Source organism: Asterias rubens, chromosome 14 (assembly GCF_902459465.1).
Source record: "Asterias rubens chromosome 14, eAstRub1.3, whole genome shotgun sequence".
In the NCBI taxonomy this organism is placed as follows: Eukaryota; Metazoa; Echinodermata; class Asteroidea; order Forcipulatida; family Asteriidae; genus Asterias; species Asterias rubens.
In genome coordinates, this window is record NC_047075.1 from 12,493,651 (window position 1) to 12,516,041 (window position 22,391).

General features: G+C 40.9%; 2 protein-coding genes and 1 long non-coding RNA gene across 3 annotated transcripts; all 3 read right to left on the minus strand.

The window, feature by feature from the left end:
• Positions 1-1,513: 1,513 nt before the first annotated feature.
• LOC117299430 lies at positions 1,514-2,854 on the minus strand. Its single transcript, XM_033782967.1, has 3 exons — positions 2,787-2,854; positions 2,457-2,667; positions 1,514-1,920 (listed from the first exon to the last, which is right to left on the minus strand). Exons 2-3 carry the CDS (start codon positions 2,614-2,616, stop codon positions 1,610-1,612), a joined length of 471 nt encoding a protein of 156 aa, XP_033638858.1. The 5' UTR covers positions 2,617-2,667; positions 2,787-2,854; the 3' UTR covers positions 1,514-1,609.
• Positions 2,855-2,861: 7 nt separating this feature from the next.
• On the minus strand, positions 2,862-3,303 carry LOC117299431. The gene is made up of 2 exons (XR_004520074.1): positions 3,232-3,303; positions 2,862-2,927 (listed from the first exon to the last, which is right to left on the minus strand). It is a non-coding gene; the product is annotated as an uncharacterized LOC117299431 (long non-coding RNA).
• Positions 3,304-7,210: 3,907 nt separating this feature from the next.
• Positions 7,211-8,630, minus strand: LOC117299705. The gene is made up of 4 exons (XM_033783258.1): positions 8,333-8,630; positions 7,876-8,030; positions 7,685-7,760; positions 7,211-7,290 (listed from the first exon to the last, which is right to left on the minus strand). Exons 1-4 carry the CDS (start codon positions 8,579-8,581, stop codon positions 7,282-7,284), a joined length of 489 nt encoding a protein of 162 aa, XP_033639149.1. The 5' UTR covers positions 8,582-8,630; the 3' UTR covers positions 7,211-7,281.
• Between the last annotated feature and the right edge of the window lie 13,761 nt (positions 8,631-22,391).

Below are 22,391 nucleotides of genomic sequence, written 5' to 3' on the forward strand. Positions count from 1 at the left end.
TGAAAATTGTGGTTTTCTCACTTGGTGTGCTCGCTCGCACGCTTTGTGTATACTGTTGTACATGTAATACATACATGCGCGCACGTGTGTGCACATGTGGGCCCTATTTCATAGAGCTGCTGAAGCACAAAAAGTAGCTAAGCACAACGAAATTATGCTTACAAATAAGGTTACCAGCCAAACTACTCTGTCACATGTACAAATGTCATGACTGGTAATAATAATAATATGGTATCCTGCTCATAATTCTGCTAGTGCTAGCAAAACAATTTAAATTTTTAAATAAGTTGATATATATAATTATAATATTAATTTTGTTATTAAAATAAGGCAAGCAATATTTTCTGCAAGCAGCTTTATAAAGTTTTATAAAATTTGGCCCTGTAGTCTGGACTGAATTTATTTCCGTCCTTTCATTGGTGGGTCATACTCATCATAGCTCCATGGTTGGGTGTAGAGCCTACTGCCGACAAAAAAAAATCCGGTCCATGAGTGAGGAGAACAGCTAATGAATTTAAACATGATAAACAAGGGCACAAATAAATAACGTACAATCAATATAGAAACAACATGATTTCAATGACTAGCAATGCATGCCATGCCAGCACTGCAGTCTCTTGATGAAAGTGTTTTCTATTTTATTACCCGACTTCACCTTCACCTATAATGATATGTATAAGCAAACAGTCATAGGCCCAGTAACTGGGGCGCTGTACTCCTTTTTCAAAATTTTGACATCATCGGTCGTACTAGCGCTCCAGGTTACGCTTGTATATTTCCATAGCAAAACTAAATTTGGCAGTCACACGCTCGGCAGTATCCACGGGTGTCCTGCCTCAACCGCGCTGTTTTCATGGTTGAGATACGTACAGCACCCGTCGATTAGACAGGTGTCGTACGTTTCTCAACCACGTAGTCAACACGGTTGAGGCAGGGCACCCGTGGATACTGCCGAGCGTGGAGTTTTGCTATGGGAATATACAAGCCTAACCTGGGGCGCTAGTAGTAGTAGTATGACCAATGATGTGAACATTTTGAAAAAGGAGTACAGCGCCCTAGTTACTGGGTCTAGAGCAAACAGTGTATTTGTTTGTGTGAACAAGGCCCAATTTCATGGCTCTGCCTACTGCCGAATAGTAAACGTGGACTACGCATGCGCACAAGCAGAAATTCCCGGCTCGAGCTCTAACCCATGGAATACGCTTGACATGAGTGCGGAATTCCCTGCTTCCGTATAGGCGTACATATGCGCAGACTCTTTGATTACGGTAAGCAGAGCCATGAAATTGGGCCCTGGTGAAATAAAATGCAAATCTAGGCTGAGGGTTGTGATAAACAAGTAAGTAGTGTTGGCCTACATTGCTTATTAATTACGAACCAGATTAAACCAATCTATTTCGCACTATTTTATTTTTCGACCTACTGAAAAGTTAATGAGGAAAAAAATTCCAAGTTGGCTTTTTGTACACACTTGAATTTTACAGAAACAGAAGTTGGATTGCAGCTAACCCTTTTTTACGAAAAATCAGGTTTACTTTTCTTAGAAAACATAGCTCATAATCCCCACCCTTAAATTTGTCTGCAGATGTGTGGTACTGTATGTGATCATTTACTCTTCCTTTTTTTGCTTCTTACAGCTGATGAGTTTCGACCTGACCTCCGGTGTTGTAGCAATATGATGACGTTTCATGACAGCCATCAATCTCTGCAGCCTGTTTGTCATACCACTGACGGCGCGGTTGGTCCTGTTGAAGTGTGCATGGATAAGCTCCCCTCCCTGTTCATTTAACAACCAAAATCCGACCCTGAATCTACCCAACTGTTCAGTTGCATGGTTTTCGAGGAGATGCATTTTTGGAGTGATGCTGGCCCCTGGAAACAACCGACGATATGCTGCCATGAAGTCTTTAATGCATAAATCTATTGAATAAGTAAAACATGAAAATGAAGGTTAGAGTTGGGAAATTACAACAGGTACATGCAATGCATTTAAAGGGCCAGTCACAAAGGCCACAATTATCTGGATGAAATGAAGACGAAAATATAAAATACTTCAATTGGTTGTTGAGGCGCACGATTGCATTCATTTGCTTTTATCGCTTCATTTTCATCACCGTCATCATGGCCTGAGTGACCACTGCTTTAACATTATACTGGGCAAGGGTATGTTTTACTTGTGTCAGTCATTGATACAATAGGGAGGTTTAGATGCACGTTATGTGAAAGCAATTAAAAGCATTTTAGGCGTTCAAATGCACATTTATGTACACTGTAACCACCGGAACAATTTGGTAATAAATTCCATAGTGAAAAAAGATCATTGTCACTGATGAGTTATTTTATTGAAGTTTTGCCTACATGTGTAGTTTTATGATCGCCCCATAAGTGCAAACACCTGTGCTCTCAGTCAAAATGGTTTGTTTATGTAGCCCCAAAATATGATCCTAAAATGTTACCAATGCGATGCAAGCTTCCATCTGTTATACTGTTGCAGTGGTTGATGCCGTGGTGTATGTCGGCAAATTTCAACATCATTTCGTTGAAATTGCTGCCAATGGTTGCTGACTCATGGATGAGGTCACGGTGCTTTGCTATGGGGATGTCTTCAAAAGCCATACATTCAATGGTTGTGCGAGGAGCTGATCTTAGGTCTGATATGACTTGGGGCTGTATGAAATAAGAAAATTAAATTACAAGTGACATTAATCATTGTGGATTACCAAAGAAATAAAAGCAACAAAAAACACAACAAACAAACAAACTTGTTTTCACTTAATGTATTTTACCTGACAACACTTGTGCACATGATTGCCAACAAAGGCCTTGCCATGGTACGCTTGTCGCTGTACTTTATGTTTTTGTAGAACCTCATCCAGTGAGCTAGCAACCACTCCAGTGCCAAAGGCTAAATCAATGGTGGTGTTCTCCTGAAACAATATAAACAAATGTAAACTCATGAACATTGAACATTTCCAGTCAATTATTAAATGAATCTTACTCAAAGTTTTGTATTTTGAAAAAACAAAAACTCAGATAATCAGTTCATGATTAATGTATGCATTGAACAATTGCCAGTTTATAACACTATTCACAAGTATCTTTCATTAAGTCACAAGTATCTTTCATTACTTGAATTAGTTTATTTTGTCACATTTTTTGTTCAATTCTGTTCAGTGATCCTCCATGTTTTACATAACTTCAAAATTCAAGTGAATCCAACCAACGTCATACCAAATCATGTATCTCAGTCCTCAGTTGTAAGGCACGTTTCGCCATGTTATTCGATTGGTCGTCGTCGTCGTCGTTCAACTGTCTGTAGAGCATGTGCAGTGGAAGTTCCTCCTCTATTTCATCCAGCTTCGCCTTCTTCTTTTCGATGTCAAGCTGGAGCTGCTGCTGGGCCTTGAACGCTGCAATGACCTCCTGATCAAAATTGGTCTCACAAGCCTCTGATGGATCTGCATGCTGAACACGTAGCTTGAAGATCTTAACATCAAGGTTGTGGCAGTGGCTTTCCAGCATGTCGTACAGCTTTTTATATATCCCAAGGGATATATGCAAGCTTGGCAGTACAACCTGACAATAGAAAATAAAAGGTAGATGTCAACAACACCCACAATTATGTTCAAGTACAGACATAGTACACTATCCTTTTCACAGTTGATTCTATTTATAATTGTACCTGCAAAACCAACAGATTAAAAAGAGGGGGGAATACAGGTAAATTTTAACTAAGAATTTTTAGTAGAATCAACCACGGATTAGTTAGACTCACATGATCAATTTCGATGTCGATCATAGGTTTAGCAGGCCTTCATTTTAATAAATCCGAGGAGAGCTGTAAATCGCTCTCCTTAATTCAAGAAAATGAATTAAGGAGAGCGTTTTGCTCTCGCTAACAAAACCCAAGTTTAATGAACACGTACTCAAGAAAATGAACACAAAGTTCACCAGTTGTTTAACTTTTTCTTACTCAATTTAATGAGTTTACTTTAATCATGAAACAACTTTTTTGCAATCAAAATGAATGTTTCGATACATTAAATAGACCCCACCACAATTATGTATATCCCCTGTGCACCCCCCCCCCCTAAAAATAAAAAGTTTGGTTATCCGCTGTTAATGTTGCCCAAAAAAAAATTTGAGAAAAAAAAGAATGGGCCTAAGTAAAAATATGGCAGAGAATGAAATTGTCTTAACTTTTATAGTAATTATCTTTTGTGAATTTGCCTAAAGATAACAGAAAAACTGTCAAAAAAAAAGTGTGTCCGCTATTTTTCAATTATTTTGTTATTTCTTGGGGCTTGTTTAATACTGTAGTTGTCTGTAGCTCTCTCCAGAGCAAAGAAACATTCTTGTCTGTGGCTGTGCGCATCGGCACCGTAGTGTGTACATGTACGTCAGCGTAATCCGTATTGGTATTAGAAGCGGTGTGGGGAACCACCGACTGCTGCCGATCGTCGATCGCGCCACAAAACGACCGCGACTGATTAGCCTGCCTTGGCACGGCCAGCTTCACATACATGTACTGCACACAGGGCCGACCACGGACCATACTTTTGTACACTTGTACTGGACATGCAGTTAATAATTATTATACACAGTGCAAACTTATCCATATGCATGAGCAACAACACCATGTGTGCTTGTGATTGGTCTGGAATAATATCTGCATACAATGGGTAGTACGGGGATCTTCCATATGCATCAGTGCGCGATATGTGACTTGTGATTGGACCGGCGTTGCAAGCGCCAAGAATGAAGGACGCGCGCTGGCAGTAGTTGTTGCAATGTTGCTATTTAAAATTGTACGAGGGGTTTGAGGGCTGGGCTCGAGAGCTGGGCGGGCGGGACTTCAATTGGAGCCAAAAATATCCTTTGGGTTGGGGGGGGGGGGCATACAATTACTTGCGGGTGCGTTCGATTAGCTTTCCTGGGTCGACCCAGGTCTGACCATCCCCAGTGCGTTCGATTAGCTTTGACGTCAAAGCTGTGTGGGCCCGAGTGAGACCCAAGTTCATGACGTCACGGCGAAAACTTTCTCAATGGCCACCATTTTGTGTGTAATTCAGCGGGACATTTTTTATGAAGTTTGACACACATTTTCGCCATTAAAACAGCGTTTTTGTAAGCAACAAGTATTTATTATTCGAAGCAGTGTACCCTTTTATCACTGTGGGGTTGTTAAAGTGTTTAAAGTTGCAGGTATATCTTGAGAATAATTATTTGACGATGTTTTCATGAATCCACGAAAAGTATCGGACGAAATGCACAAAATGGGAGTAGTTCCGGTCGGCTGTCCCTTGGCGTTCTATCTAGCTCATGTCTTGGGCTTGTCCCCGAATTCTTTTATCCTGCTTGATTTTGTCGATGTCTGACAAACCTTACACCAAATTTTGGTTACCATGACACGGTCATTTATTGGTGCCGTCTCGTAACCATAACTTTCCAAATTCCACCTCAAGAATGTTGATAATTGAACACTTGACAGCTTGATGTCATAATCCAGCATAAGCAAACAAAATTTTCACGTCGAGCAGCATGGGGCTCTTAATTTACTGTGCATGATCCCAATTCCTTTCAATTGTTTTTACTCCAAAATGCGTTTGTCCAGCCAGGTGGCCGGAGATTCCCCCCCCCCCTCCTTTACGGCATACTTTTATCATGACAAAATACTTAACCAATCACGAGCGTGTATTTGCGGTACCACACTTTAGTGTAAGAGCCCGTCCACGTACCAGTGTGGAATTCTATAGGCCCCACACAGATACGTCTGTGTGACCGGCTGCGGTAAACATCAAGCCCGTGCGCGCAAAACACAACCAGTGTGGAATCGCTCACATTCGTCTGTGTGACCGGCTGCGGTAAACATCAAGCACGCGCGCATGCAAACACAGTAAAAGCAGACTATAATAGGACTCGTTTGCCACTGCCAACTCGCAACATTCAAGTGGCAGCAGGCTTATAAACTCCGAGATTCAAGCGGCTTATTTTAATCAACAATTAGGGTATTGAAAAAACATGCTCTTGTTAAATTTGTAAGGAGCGCTTTTTTTTTGCTCTCCTTGGAAAACATTAAGGAGCGCGGAGGAGCGCGATCGCGCTCCTTTAAAATTATGGTCTGGTTTAGCAACAACACTATGCGAGATGTCCTTTGCTAGAGTTCTCTTTAATCCATGTGCCAAGTAAGCCTGGTAGTCTTTGTGAAGAGTCTTGCATGTGCGTGGAGTTGTGTGCTGGTCACGATCAGTAGGAGGGAGTTGCATATGTTGCTTTGAGGCATGGCAGAACAAACAGCAGTATCGTGCTGGGTAAAACAAACATAGGCGAACTTTAAATTTAATTGACACAGTAGTAAAATCAATCGGTGTTTACCATAACACCATGGAATGACACAATGAAACTTCAAAGAACGAAAAGAAGAAAAAAACGTGCCCGTCAAAACGTCGAGCTGTAACCACCATATCAGCTCTCGAGAATCTATATTCTTTTCTCATACAGCAATCTTCCGTCACAAATAAATGAGCCAGTACTACCATTGATATTGATTAACCAGTTCAATTATGTGTAAAAGATAAGGCCTACACAGTATTATGTGTAATTAAGCTGTATGTAGCTTGTAGATTGATTATCTCAGGGTACTTGCATATTTACCATTACAGCCGCATATTCCATATATCTTCATCAGAAACTCATAATCTCCAAATACAAATAAGCGAAAAGCTTTACCCCTGAAAAGAAGACAAAAATAATTTAAGTATCACTTTATATATGCAGGTATGCAACTTGGGCAACAAAAAAGAGAGGGAAATGTGAGGCTCAGCAAGAGTTTTTCAGTTTTCAATGGCATAGGTGAAAGTAAAATAGGAAATCGTGCAGCTTATCTGCGCACAAAAGCTTAATTTCTGTAACTGAGATGAAGTCAATCAAAGTGTAGTTTGTAACAATAAAAATCACACCACTCTGTTTTTATGTTTACAAATAAATTTCCAGGAATGCTTCAAATTTGTTTAATTTAGTCAAACTAATTTGCTTTAAAACACAAACCTCCAATGCTGGTCTTTGAGTCCAGATATTTGATGCATTATTTCAGCCACGCGTTGAAGATTGACGACAGAGTCTGAAGCCTCGAAACAGCAAATGACAACAGTGTTGTTCTGTGAGTTAGGGTGATGAGTGTTGGCAATCTGAAAGTCCAGCTTAAAGGAGTTCCCTCCCTTATCTCCACCGAATTTCAGCCAGATCTCGTTTGCTGGTATGATTCCGCCATGCCATGTGAGGCTACCATTCCTTTGAAAATGTTAGCAAAACAAATCAATAAGTAGTTTGAGTGAGATCATTTTAACAAACAATCTTATGCGCAACAAACATTATGCCTCTCGCCCCAAAAAAGTTTGACAAAATACACCTTTAAAATTAATGGAGTAACCATCTTGCTAAACCAAACCGAATGCTGGAAGTCTGGCATTTCTTTGTGGAATGACTATTTGGACCACAACCTGAAACAAATGTTTCATTGCGATGAAGGGTTGTTTCAGTTTTCTTACATTTCAAGCCTGTCCAAGTAGTCCAATATCATGCTGTGTAGATTCTGCACAGTTACACAAGGCACTTGAATGGTTCGGAGGCCATCTAACCCAATTGCATTGCGCGAGCTCTGGACCATTAGCTCCATTGTACCAACCAGATTGTCTCCAATAAGTGTAGCTTGTCGATTTCGCATAGCCCTTTCTGATGGTATACCAGCATTGGTCAAATATCTGCAAAATAGAGTAGATTGGTAAACAAAAATTAATGCAAACAAACAATAACCTTACAATTTTAAAAACAATAACGCTATTCAAAATCATAATTAAAAAAAATCTATTTTCATACTGCCTGAGCTTTCGTATCTGATCCCATGTCAGGTGGCAGTCTCGCATCATTGCGAGAGTGTGGTCAGTGTCAAGACTGCTAGGGCTGGTCTCAGTTGGTGGTCGGGTAAGGGTAGAATCCTTGGGAGGGGGGCGCTTCATCTGAACATATGCTGGCTGTGTTAAAAAAACAAAAACAAAAGTAAAATAGTCAAAACACCTGGGCCACACAACCATAATACAATGAAATTCATATACAATATGTGTTTAATCATATTATAACTAATGTTATATTTATTGGGGCAGGGCGTCTTTGCTATTTAATAAAGTATTTCTGGATCTTTTGTAATTTAAATTTCCTCCCCATCTTTTGTTAGGTAAGGCTGGGGGGGGGGGCACCAAAGCTTCAAAGAGGCCACAAACTAAAATATATATAAATAAAACAACACTAACAAATAATACAAACTTTCAATACTAACCCGTCCAGGTGTTTTAATTTGCCCAATCCGGTCCTTAATGCAAAGCTTCAGCCAGGTCCATGCATCGGCTGCTGCCTCTATGTCTGGTGGAATTGTCGAGCCTTTCTCGTGATGTGTTGCCATATCTTTGAGAAGCTTTGCCGCAATACTGGCCTGTGACTCTACTGGGTCAGCGAGCTTTGGTGGGCATGATGGGCAGTGACATTCAAGATACTTGGGGGGTTTAGCTGGACAGAAATGGTTTGCCATCTTTTCCAGATTACCTACAGTACCACATTTCACACACGCAACAAGTAGACTGACTAGTTGAAGCCGCAAGACTTGTGGGCACTGGCTGACTTGGTTTAGGGTTTAGGTGGACCATTTGACGACACACAGGACATGGAACTTGCCTGGACTTTTTTAACTTGAACCAAGAAGACAGACAAGTAGAACAAAAATTGTGCTCACATGGTGTCTGCACCGGGGATGAACTCAGGATGCACTGACATACACAACACACAAATATGGTTTGTTCATCGGTAGACTTCCCTATGATGTCGACAAGGGGTGTTACAGGCCCATAGGATGTCCCGATTAGTGGTGGTATTTCGAAAAGGCTGCCATTATTCTCGATGGGTAACCCAATGCTGTCGTCGTTAGTAGTACTACTACTAGTAGTAGTAGTAGTAAGATTATTGCATTTTGTCTTCTTAATTTTTGCTGGTCGGCCTCTTTTCAAGATCACAGAGCAGACTTTGCACGGCCCTACCCTAGGATGTTTTTCCCAAGATATGTCAACAATACACTCCGACGATCTACCATCCCTACTTCCCGTAGGCGAAAAAACATACCTTAACGATCGTGCACACTTGGAACAGACCTGTTGTGGGTGAACATCGCTGCTGTCTCCCCAGGTACTGACAATGAATGAAGTGTAAATTTCTTTACGGAACTTGCAGCACTCCACAGGGCTTGTGTTGCTCTCGATATGTCTCGTACTTTGCAGCCTTCTTCCACAAATTCTACATAACTTTCTCAACGCTTCCTGATGGAAATCCATCGTGAAAAGGCGACATTACACCGGTCAGGCAAACCTGACAGTGTGATGTTTACAAAACGCGTTGCGAAATAGCGGTGAAACGTAAACAAACCCTTTCCTATTACTTTACGTGTAGTTTGTGTGATCCCCAGCCATTGTATTCGTGTGTCCGTCTTGATGATACGAACTGTACGGTTTATATTAACGCCGTGAACTTTGACACCGTTCAATTCGTTTTCCGGCACTTGGGTTTACATAATTTTACGTGTAGTCCGTGTCATTCTCATACCATGTACGCGCGCGCTCATATGATTATCACGAAGTGTAAGGTTTTTATTATGAACCTGCACTTTTACACTTTTACCGTCTGCGCTTGGAAATACTCTTGGAAATAAAGCAACTATTTACAAAAATCCCTTTGCCCTTACCAAGCTAGTGGGATATGGGTGTCAGAAAATACGTTTTTACAAATAATATATGTCGGTTATGTTTGTAAAAATGACGAAACAATAGTTAATGAGTTTTCTAAACAGTTGTATCAATTTTTTTCTCTCGAGTTATTCAACTCATTGGAATGAAAAGAAAAACTGCTTTTTAATTCGATATATTATGATTTACTCGACAAGATTGGGGAAATATACTCCAAAGGAAGTTCCTTTACGTTAATAAAACATCGGAAATAAGTATCGACACTGGTGCATTCAAAATAAGTGAACATATCAGCGCTATTCCCTACACACTACAAGCATCCCACGGCACTGCACGTCTTCACTGCATTGTGTGCACGCGTATATTAATTACTTGAGTAAAGAATTACTGTACACACGAATGCATGGGCTTATGTTATGCACGCGCAATGGAATTGAAACAGCCGTGAGGGCCCAGCCAAGGAAATATATCTGATACTGCAGAATCATCGGCGCTCTCATTCATCAATACCTCGTCCGCGGCATTATCGATGATATTTAGTTCAGCCCCTGTTGTCTTATTTTTGCAAGTGTTTCTTTGACACGTGATCGATGTTTTCGGACCCGTTTGTTTGTTATCTGTTTCCGTTCTTTATGTTCTTTTTTTGATAGCCTTTCCACAGGGACGTAGTATTTCTTGACACGTTTACTTTCAGCATCCAGGAAAGCCTTCTCACCCAGTTTATTTCGTGTTCTTTCCCGATAAGCAGCTTGTATTTCTGCCCGTGTTTTCCCCATATTTGGAACCACCGCACCGTGAACTGGAAAAAGACAAAGAGAACAAGTTGGAATGTAGAGATTCATGAAATGAGTATTCAATTTCCACAAAAATAACTGTCCGTGTAAAAAAACAACCTTCCGCGTTTATGTGTAACTTACGTTACCACGGGTTTCCCGTTTTTTTTAACAGTTGAATTAAACAAAACAATTCTAAACTTACCCTTTTAATTATGTGTGTATACGGACTAAGTTTAGACAAGTTGATTGTGATCATCAAAGGTCATTCAACGATTCTATAAACACAAAAAAAACATTAAAAAAAGAAACTTACGTTACTACTAAGTATAGTTTAATGAAAACCGAGCGTACATCAACTTACAAGTAAACAACTTTTAAATTAAGGTAGTGATACTCTTTTTCAAACAAGGATCCATAACTCTCTTAAAACAGATCTGAATATAAACTTCAATTGTCTTCCGTAACAAGATGAACAATGACATATTTTAGTATTTTATATGAAACTTACGTTACCTTTCAATGTCCGTAAAATCATTAATATTTTAACAAAAAGTCTAACAATTTAGTTGATATTTAATACCAACCTCAGAGAGGAGAACCTCTGACTTCCTTTGCCAAGATATAAATGGATATTTAACTAGTTTTATGAAAAATATCTTCAGAACTTACCAAAGTTTAAAAGATTCTTTCTTCGTCACACCATGTGCGTCGAGTACTAACACGCCATTTTATGAATGAAACCGGTTGCTAAGGTGTCTCTGACACATGGTGGCGCCTTTGGTTAATTAATTTTAGAGCCCTCTATCATCATTCCTGATAAATTAAAACAAATAATAAATCACGGTAACGTATGTTACGTAACGTAAATTTCAAGAAGTACTTTTGGCGTGAATTTTTCCATTAATGCAAGCATGTTTAACTGGGGCATGGTGTAATTTCCAAGTAGGGACACGGGGCTTACCCTTGGGCCGCATTTTATAAATACCCAACTTACGCGGGTTAATAAAATCTGATAACGTATGTTTCATATCATAAAAACACATATTTGAAAGCAAAAGAGAAAACTGTGGTATGGAGAAAATGCTTTCATGTCGGGTTTTAAAATTATGAGGGATGATTTATACATACATCAATCTGTTGATACATGCAAACACAGTGTTAATACGTTTGATCAAAGTATTCTGAATTGACGTGATTTTATCGGTAACGTAAATTACAGTCGAACTTGCGACACACTTTGATCTTTAAAAACCGAGGTTCCAGAGAAAGGATATGAAAATCAAATTCAGTCATCAGGTTGACGTGACATTTCCACAAACATTAAAAAAAGAAAGGGTAGAAAGTGACATTTAGTTTGGACTGCACAACCATGGAAACGTCAATGTTCTTTTTTGCGACACATACTTTTAATCCCGACTCGATGAAAACCACCTTCAAAGACTAGCGCTGTTTGAAGAACTAGATTATGTTTTGGAAAATCGTTCACTGATGAGTTCCTTTATAACATGGCAGTACATTTTCCAACATATCATGTCCAGATATTTTATTACACTTGCTAAAACATATGCGACATGAAAAACACGTTTTTGCGGCGATATACTGGGAATGGCCCTGAAATGCCTAACAAAAAAGGGCTTACGGCAAATGCAACAGAAGCCAAGTTCGTCCTCAACAAAACCCTCGCCGCAACTCATCATGGACTTTTGGAAGACAATCCCGGTATGAAGCTCAGCAAATCCACATTTGCCGCCTTGAGACCAAAAAATGTCCTTGTTCAGAGCAAAGCAAAGCTGTATCAGTGCCTGTGCGAGAACTGTGCTAATGTTGATTTGAAAATCAAAGTTATCAATCAAGAAGCTCTAAAGCAAAAAGTCGGTACCATCCAAAATCGCTACCATGCTTGTAATCTGACTCTTTGCACTGCAACAGGTTCATATGCACAACTAGCATGTATTGATCGGCAATGTTCGCAATGTGGGGTGAGTAACTTGGCAAGATTTCTTGGTCCTCTTCTGGAAAAGAACGGTGATAAAATGGTGTCATGGCAGTATTGGGGGTCAACAACCTACAACGACGGCAAAAAGAGGATGGCACTTCTTCGATCTGATGGTTGTCTTTCATCTCTTGTTGAAGAACTGGAGCTTGAGCTTCAAACCTTTGCAGCGCATCTTTTTGTGGCCCGTTGGCAGCAGTTTCAGTTCTACTCGGTAATGAGACATCCTCCAGAATCATCAGTAGTTTTGGTGATGGATTTTGCTGAAAATTTCAGTTGCCTAACTCAGCATGAAGTACAAAGTGCACATTGGTATGCTGTGCAAATTACCATCCATCCCTTGGTCGCTCTGTACAACTGTCCTGATTGTGACTCGAGTCAGCCTGTGAGAGAAGCCATTGACATAATATCGGATGACAGGAACCATGATACCAATGCAGTATGGCGTTTCACTCAAGTAGCAATTCATCATCTACAACAGGTCCGAGGACTTGATGTTCAGCGACTGATTCAGTTCACTGAAGGGTGCAGCGCACAATATAAATCGAAGACTCCTTTTGCCGACTTGTCTCACGGTACCGAGGATCTCGGGATCAAGAGGGTATAGCGGAATTTCTTTGGGTCTCATCATGGAAAGAATCCCTGTGACGGTGAGGGCGGGATACTCAAAAATGCCGCAACTAGAGCCATCCATTCTGAACCAGATGTTCAAATCAACAGCGCCAAGGCCTTCTTTGATTTCTGTGTCATCAGGCTAAGCAAAGGTAGAGCAAGTGGCAGTGGAGAATGCAACCACTCTCGAAGGTCGTTTTATTTGCTAGAAAAAGAAGATATCATAAGGGACAGGCCTGGAAGATCAACTGCAACAACTCAACCTGGAACGCGCAAAATCCATGCAGCAGTTGGGGTAAAGCCATATCATCTTGAAGTTCGACGGCTGTCATGCTTCTGCAATGCATGCAATGGTCTTGACAAGACCCAGGTTTGCGCCAACAGAGAATACGTGACAAAGTGGTCAAAGAAGAAACTAGGCATAAAAACACCTGAAGCAAACAACACTGTTGAACTCCCTGCCATGCGCCCGAACCCAGTAATTGAAATTATTTCAGACACTACCCCTGATGCAGACACTACTCCTGATGCAGACACAACCTCTGATGCAGACACTACCCCTGATGCAGGCAGTACCCCTGATGCAGACATGCCCAGTATGGACACTATCCCAAATGCAGAAACCAGAGCAGGTTAGTCAACAATATTATAATGCAAGAGCAATCTTGATAATATAACATGAAAACTAATGGTTGACTGTTTACAACATTGGATTTAATTTGCTATTTCAACCGAGGATGATGGACAGAGCCAGACCACCCCTGATGCAGACACTACCCCTGATGTGGCAACAATCTCCAGTGCCAACATCACTCCCAATGAAGATGCACAAGCCAAAGCAGGTTAGTCAACAATGAGTTAGGAACAAAAAGCTGGAATTAAATGTTGATTCTGGCATGAAAATTAACTGTTTATTCAATTTAAGCATGCAACAAACATGGTAACAACAAAACTTTATCAATACTTACTTCACTCCATCAGCTCTGATATATTTGTCTTCCATCCATTGAAAAAGTAAAAAATATTATTTTCTTATTCTTTAGCATCCTCGGTCCCATTTTTCTTATTATTTAGCATCCTCGGTCCCATTTTTCTTGACACTTAATACTTCATCATCATCACAAATGCACACCATCAGTGCTGGGTTTGATCTCATCATTGAAACAATTGGGCTTGCGAACCCCCCCCCCCCTGCAACATTCCAATTTCAGATTGATCCTATTAAGTGCGGAAAAGGCTTCTTTAAGTTTATCCAGATTATCTGTTCTGCTTTCTTGCTTCCCTAGCAGGCGTTGGGACCTTTCAGGAAGGAGACTGGTGTACTGTGAAATACGATGGGAGCTACTACCCAGTCATTATTGAGCAACGCAATAATACCAACTTTCTTGTATCTGTGATGGTATCAACAGGAAGGTCACATTGGAAGTGGCCCATTTCACCTGACTGTGTGTGGTATACTAAAGAAAACGTGATGCGTACAATTCAACCTCCAGAACCTGTGTCATCCAGGGGCGTGTACCACTTCCGAAACATTGATGCGACATTAAATAAAGAACCTTAGCGGGTACACGCAAGACTTGAAGAAGTTATTGTTCACTTCGCTTTGGCACCAGGATTTACTTTCATACAGCCGGCACAATGTTGATTGTATCCAATGTTGGGATTAATTGATTGAATTAAAACTGTTGAAACTGATGGTACGTTTGAAACAAAGTGTTCTTCCGAATAATGAAGGTTGTTTGAGGTGGAGACCCGGTGGACACTTTTTTTTTCTGAGCAATATTTGATCTATCATCATTTCGGACAGTTAATGATGCCCCTTGGACTTCTATGGAGTTTTATGCAGACACTTTAGTCATGTGTTTGAGCGTTGTGTTTGTATGGTTATTGTTCACTTTGATTGTGCAATGTTTCATTTGTTGTATTAACGGGATTCTACTTTGGTAGGTTAATTCTTAAACCTAGCTTTAGCTGATGATGTTTGTCTTATTTGGACCATTATTTAACCATAGCATATAACGCTTGACCATCAGCATTACACATGAGTTTTATTTATCTGTGTGCGGAGGGAAATTTGTTTCCAGTCAAATTGTCTCATAATTAAATTGTCATTTTGACGATGGCTTAATGCTAATTCTGTCTTCATAACCCGCACAGTATGCTGTATTAATCCTGTTGTTGTTTTTTTTTAGTTGGGGGGGGGGGTGGAGCTTCTTGACAGACTACAATACCTTCATGCAATTAATTTCCAGTCCATGAATTGCGTCTTTTATTAACAGCATTGTAATTTGTAGGCCATACACATGTACCATTTGTAATGCTAAGTCTGTCTTCTTTACTAAAGTACAAACATGTTGAATTAAGGGGGCGGGGACAAGATAGGGGGCAGGGAAACCTGGGAACATTCCTACTGATACATCTTTCGTGTACAGTTACTTTTAAACCATTACGATTGGGCTTGAAAACCAACATAATCCATTATGTGACATCCAAAATAATAATTCTGTCCTTGTTACATACGTAACCTCACCAAGTTTAACAGGATCAATAATTACCAGTGAATGTAGTTACTTAAGCTAGACAGCAAGGATGAAGGCTTGTTTTGTGAGCATTGATGTTTAAATTGTGATTGTTTGATTCTTTTGGTTGTATCAAACTTTTGCCCTGATACCTCACAATACAGCAGATGGTTGAATGATTTATGACTGGCACCCCTGAACACAAACAAACAAAAACGGGAGGCCACTCATGTACATGTAAGAACATGTACATGTAACATGTACATGTAGGTCAGTTGATAGAGCACAATCTGGGGGTCAGACTCAAATCTTACATAGTTACTTACTGTGGTTGTCTGTGCTGACACCAAAAGTGATTGAGACTAATTGTAACTTTGTATAGATCAAACACATTGTAGGATGAGCAAACTGACATACAGGGTTTAAGCAAAATATTGAATTCAGCTTGTGTTTATCTATCCTTCAGAAAAAGGAGTCTTCGCCAAAAAGACCTTCAAGAAGAAGTTTCTCCTTGAATGTGTAGGGGAGCTTATAGCCCATAAGGAGGCCCTCAAAAGGGAAAAGGAGTACACTCCTTCCAAAGGAAGTTTTTTGTACTTTTTTGTGCACGATGGTAGACAAAAATGGTAAGTGAATAAAATACTGCATGATACTTTGTGGGAGTGGGATACTTTTTAAGTCCTTTGGCCGAAGTCCCGAGGTACCCGGCGAGATACCGGGGTGAATCCGCTACAGATGGTGTCAGAAGTGGGATAGGCGCCGTAGTGTAACACCACAGGAAATTCCATAAGTAACACCTACGCCTAGAAGGCGCCAATCACGGAGCACAATCACCTATATGGGACACAGCTATGAGTTTAATTGACTTTGATGAAGATGAATTGTCGGAAGTCGTGCAGAGTAGCGCCGATGATTCTAGCTGGGGTAGAGATGAAATAGAGAAGATCAAGGCAGAAATGCGTGAGCTGAAGTTGCAAATGCAGCAGACGTTAAGAAGAGATTCGGGTTTCCAGTCAGATGCGTCAATGGTTAACCAGTGTAGTAACACAGAAGTGGCTAGTTTATATATGGGAATGTCTACGCCTGCGTCTAGTTTGTATTTAGCGCCTACACCACGGCCATGCACCAGGTTGCGTTCCACACCAGCGCCTCCGCCGACTCCTATCCTTTCACAGGTGGGATGGACGATGTCTTCGTCGGAAAGGAAGTTCATGGATTGCCTCGCGGAAGATGTGTTGCCGGCCTTGGAGCAACAAGGGAGAGAAGCATGCCGAAAGAGAAGCACGCACCCAGGAGCTTCAGTACATTCTGCTGGAGGCGACCCGTGTCTACAGGCGAGGGCAACAGTTAAAAAGGTGACTGAGCCTGCACAGAAAAACGTAGAGTTGGAAGTGACAAGACGGCCGAATATTGTGCCAGACAGGTTCAGTGGGAAAACCCCATGGCGAGACTACAAGCAACACTTTGAGGCCTGCAGATTGGCAAATAACTGGACAGACAATCAAGCCAAAGTTTTTTTTGCAGCAAGTTTGCAAGGGTCTGCAGTAAAGGCGTTAGGAAATCTGACAAGAGGTGGAAATCATGTCACCTACCAAGAGTTGGTGAGCTTTTTGAAAAAAAGGGTTGGGGCCCGGGCAACTCGCCGAGAACCACCTAATGGAGTTGCGTCATAGGCGACAGGGGAAAAGGGAAACATTACAGGATCTTGGTCAGGCAATAGGGAGCTGGCAACATTAGCCTATCCGGAGATTGCAGAAGAGGGGAAAGACCGCCTAGCGAGAGGCCATTTTTCAGATGCAATTGAGGACCAAGCCGTACGGGAAGGGATTTTCCGGGCGAGGCCAAGCATCCTGGATGAGGCAATAAGGGCAGCAATGGCGACAGAGAACTTTTTTAAAATAGAGGAGCAACGGACGGAGATACGCAAGAGTCCTCGGAGGTGAGGCAGAGGCTCCTCAGCCAGGGTTAGAAAAGATGTTCGACGACATACACTGGAGAACAACCCGGGCCATACAAGAGGCGCAAGCTGAAAAAAGGGCTTGGATGGCAGCCCAACTTGCCCAAATAAAACCTATGGAGAGAGTTCAGAAAAGAGAAAACAAAGAGATAACACCTATCAAGGACGGCGACCTTTGGCTGACGTTGTGTGCTACAGGTGTCACAAGAAAGGCAACTACGCACGAGATTGTCAGCAGAAGAATACAGACAAAGGACACAGAACCACCTGCACCGGGAGGACACCTGTGTAGGCTGGTCCGAGTGAATGACGAGCAGCCAGGGACGTACAGAGCGTCACCGAAACAACCACGCGGGAGGTTTTCAGCGAGGGGAGGAAAATCACCAAGGACCAGACCAAGCGAGTCTTCGGTTGCGCCTTTGAGGTGGGAGTGGCGATGTACAAGCCGAAGTAGCGATTTCCGGTTTTAGCACCTTGACAGGACTTTTTAAGTGTTTTTGAGTTTCACCGTCTAGGGCCTACTTTGTGGAAGGCGTTGTTGTCTATAAAGACAGATACCAGGGTGAAGGTTCACCTTTTTCGAGATGAAAACATATATTTATTGTTTTATACAGAGTTGTATATAAGGTTTACGTCAGAACCGTTTCTATTGTATAAGAAGAGAGAAATGTACTTTGTGCTTAAAGGCCTACTTGGGTCAGTTTTGTTTTTTGTTCATTTAGTGTCGCTATTTCTATCTCTGCTGTTTCTGCTGCCGGCTGTGTTGCTGCTCGGTGCTGTTCTGTTTAGTTGTCCCGGAGCAAGTTACAGACCAAATTGTTGCATTGGAAGCGCTGCCGGACTAGGGTGAGTAGCTGCACCTCGTAGATCAGTCCCGGTGTCCATTCATGATTAATTACTAAGTTCTAGTGATTCTATAGATTGCCTCTCATTTAACAACCAATCAGCCTCAGCACCTAATAAGGAACCCTACTCAATGCCAGTAGTGATTCAATAAACCAGCCCAATTCCGAATATTAAGCAGTGTCAAGTGTGAACTAATTGGAGTCTCAGCCCTGTGTGTGGTGTGTGTGTGTGTGGGTGATTTAGCTAGGCGCCTGGGGGTAGATTTCACCCGAAACGAGTACGCCCCACCGGTCTCTGTGGTAACCACTCATCCAGAGGCCGAAGTCCCGAGGTACCCGGCGAGATACCGGGGTGAATCCGGTACAATATTAGTGTTGATGCAACTCATACATCAAGACTCGGTCGGATGGTGAACGATGGCCAAAATTCTGATCTTAACTGTAGAATGGAGGTTGTTCAGACATCTACATATATGAGCCCAAGTTGCCTTTTCGCAACAACAGATATCTGTCAAGAGACAGAATTACGTTTTGATGATGGAGTTTTGGACCTCCCATGGCGCAAGGTTAGCATGCTTACAACTTTTAAGTTTTTTGGACAATACCTCCATTTTTCCCATGTTTATTTCGTTTCTCTTAATATAATAAAAATTGCAAAAATATGAAAAGAATGTGCAGACATAAAAATAAAAAAAAAACATGAAAGAATTTGACATAAATCAACACAAAATATAGAGCTTGGTATAAAATGGCGGGGATTCAAATACATATATTTTGTACCTTTTGGGTATTTTAATACAAGTAGTGGTACTCTAACTCCAAGCTAGGTTGCAAGCCTAAAATCACTTTTGCCAAAAAACTAATGACATTTGAAATGGGCCTACATGGATTCACAGCTTATTTCAGGGTCAAATTCTTATAGTATTGGAATTCCCCCAACCAATTTGAAACTTTCCCAGTTTCCACAGATTCCAAAATTGCATGTGGCACAGAGTAATTTAGTAAACTTTTTTCTCAGGACAAAGGCAAGAGTAGAAAAGGTAAGTTGAGTAAAGTACACACCCTAATCCTGTAAGTATGGCACAGTTACATCATTGATGTTTTCATTCCATAAATTAAGTACCATAGTAGAAACCATTTCCTTTGAAGTAATGTTTTTAGAGAAAGAGACCATTTTTCTGCCTGAAATTTGAATCTGAGAAACAATACTTGCAAGCAGTGTTTCTCAGGCATCTCAACAACATGAGATTCCATACAACAATGGTGGATTTTCTTTCATTATTATTTTGGCTTCCGTGAGCGATTGAGCCAGCATTTTCACAGCTTCGTTATTTCATGTATTATTTGGAATACACAAAGTGAGGATACTGGTTTTGACAATTACCAAATATATTGTAAGGGAATAAAAGAGGGGGAAAAGTTATGAGCAAGGCGAGGGCCTAATGTTTATTGGGCTGGGACACAGTGTAAGGTTTAAAAAAGTTCGAATCCCACCCGAGTAGTATGCCTGTGATATTTTTTTACAGGATTCTGGAAAGTGCTGAATATTATACACATAATGAATGTTTATGAGTGCAATGGTGCGAATGTGTTCATGAGTTGAAAGATGGAATGTTCTATTCAACGAGGTGGAGCCGAGTTGAATAGAACATTCCAGCTTTCAACGAATGAACATATTCGCACTATTGCACGAATGAAAAACATTCATTATTTGTTTTATATAACATCCAAGTAGATCTTTGTCATTTGATTTGAGGATAACCCTATACTTTAAAGGATAACAATAAATAAATCGTACTACTACAACTAACAATGCTTTCTCAAGCGCATCTTCTACTTTTATTTTGACTTAAAAAGTTTTAAAAGCCAACAACAGTTCAAGTTAAAACTTAACAATGGTTCAACAATAAAAACAGTAAAACAAATCAACAGTTCAAAATCCAATTTAATAATGTAACTACCCAATCAAACATTTTCGCCATACTGTGTACCAAATTTGAAATGGTCACAAAAACTCAAATGGAACGCGATTGATGAGCTATTTATTATAAAAGTTTACAGGCCCATGAAAATGGAATTGCTGCATGGAAGTGGAAGAGGTTGCGTTCTGAATGTTAAAATTTGACTCGTTGAGAATCAACTGTTCCTGTGAGTCGCTGAGAATTAGCTGTTCATATGAAACAGTTGGGACATTTTCCACAGTGTTTTCGATTGGGTGTTGTTCCTCATCTGGAACGTTTTCCTGCATTTCCTCTGCTAGAGCAGCGCTCATCGTTTTCTTGTGTTGGTTACTTGTGCTGGAGTAATGTTTCAGAGATGATTCGGATCGGTGACCAGTCACCGACATTATGTGGCGATTGGGAAATCCAGCTGCATCAAGCATGGTGCATGTTGTAGCTCTCAAACTGTGGTTAGTGTACTTCTTCAAGCAACCAGCATTCTCGGAGATGATCTTCATCTTATTCCCCAAGGTGTTTACTCCCAACGGGGCATTTGTGTACCACGGAGTTCCGTCAGTGGGTGCGTCTGCCTTACACCGTTGCCACACCCTCTTTTCCAGGGTTGAGGACCCCTTTAAGGGCCAGAAATGATGTGACTGGACACCTACTGGAACCTGGAATGTCGTACATGTGCCCACTGAAGCGCTCGTCCTCATTTTCACGTCTAGATTTGGTAAGTGTGTCACGATGGACTAGGTAACGGAGGTTCTGTTCATCGGTTTCAAGCACAAAGTCGGATACCTTCATATCACGGAGGTTTTCTCTCCCTCTATTGGCGAAATATATCATGATGTCTATAAACACCTTGTTCTGAAGGCCGATTGGGGTGGTTAGGTCAAGTGAGTCAAAAATCTTAGTCATATCATCCTTGCTTACCGGCTCCTTGTGTTGAACAAACCCTTTTCCTTCTTGCTTTCAGTTTAACCATCATCGCCTTGTACACCTTGTTGCTCTGTTTGAAGGTGTGATTCTTTGTTATGTCACAATCCTTTACCGATAGAAAGTGGCGATGAATCCCATATCGGATTGCATGCATCGACTTCTTTGTGTACAAATTCCCGTCATCTTTTCGCAGACCACCATAAAACCGCGATAGGAAATTATCCAGTTCTCCCTCACTGTAAGTTTCCACTGCTTCCAAAGTTGTTCCGGAACTCTTAGCAAATGAATTAAGTCGTCCTACAGAAGAATTGATTTGTTTCTTAGTGTTAGAAGCATCGGACGTATCGATTAAATCAGCAATTTCGTCGTCGTTAAGCAGCACAAAGTTTGAAGCTGTCACCATATTTCTGTCTTTTATCGAATAGTCACTTTTTTGTCAATGGAGGGCGGGCGAGCGTGCAGTGATGTTTTTACTCAGCTTTTTCGTTCCATCCTAAAAGTACCATTGCACACTGGCAGCATGCAATGGTACTTTTCGGATGGAACGAAAAAGCACGGTGAGTGACTCAGCGTGTATTGGTACTTTTACTTGCTATCACGTGACGGACAATCCTCCAATAAAATGGCAAGGATCTGCTTGGGATATAGTCTTCAACGTCACCGAACAATAAAGCAAAAGACATTTGCTGACAATGAGGGCAAGTATATAAACTGCTGTTGTTACACAATACAATTTACAAATTGTTTTTTTTAAACAACGTTGACAATACAAATACAATGTCAGATTCGAATGTAGAGCCCGAATTATTAATACTATTGTACTATACTTTATAGTAGGCTAAGACATGTTAGAAAAATATTTCATTATAAATTAGAAGTGCAACTCCTAGCTGACTTGTTAACAACATTGTGTATGGGACTAGACTAGAGTTCTACCTAGTTCATTAGTTCTACTCCTACTACTTTAGCCCATGTAGTAGAGAGAGAGAGAGAGAGTAGGATTAGAGTAGAGTTGGAGGACTTAG

Coding starts and splice junctions, on each gene's coding strand:
- LOC117299430 (XM_033782967.1), bottom strand. CDS start 2,616: ATGGCTTTTGAAGACATCCCCATAGCAAAGCACCGTGACCTCATCCAT. Junction 1,921..2,456: donor TGGAAGCTTGCATCGCATTG/GTAACATTTTAG, acceptor CTTATTCAATAG/ATTTATGCATTAAAGACTTC.
- LOC117299705 (XM_033783258.1), bottom strand. CDS start 8,581: ATGGCAAACCATTTCTGTCCAGCTAAACCCCCCAAGTATCTTGAATGT. Junction 8,031..8,332: donor AAATTAAAACACCTGGACGG/GTTAGTATTGAA, acceptor TTTTTAACACAG/CCAGCATATGTTCAGATGAA. Junction 7,761..7,875: donor CAGATACGAAAGCTCAGGCA/GTATGAAAATAG, acceptor TCTATTTTGCAG/ATATTTGACCAATGCTGGTA.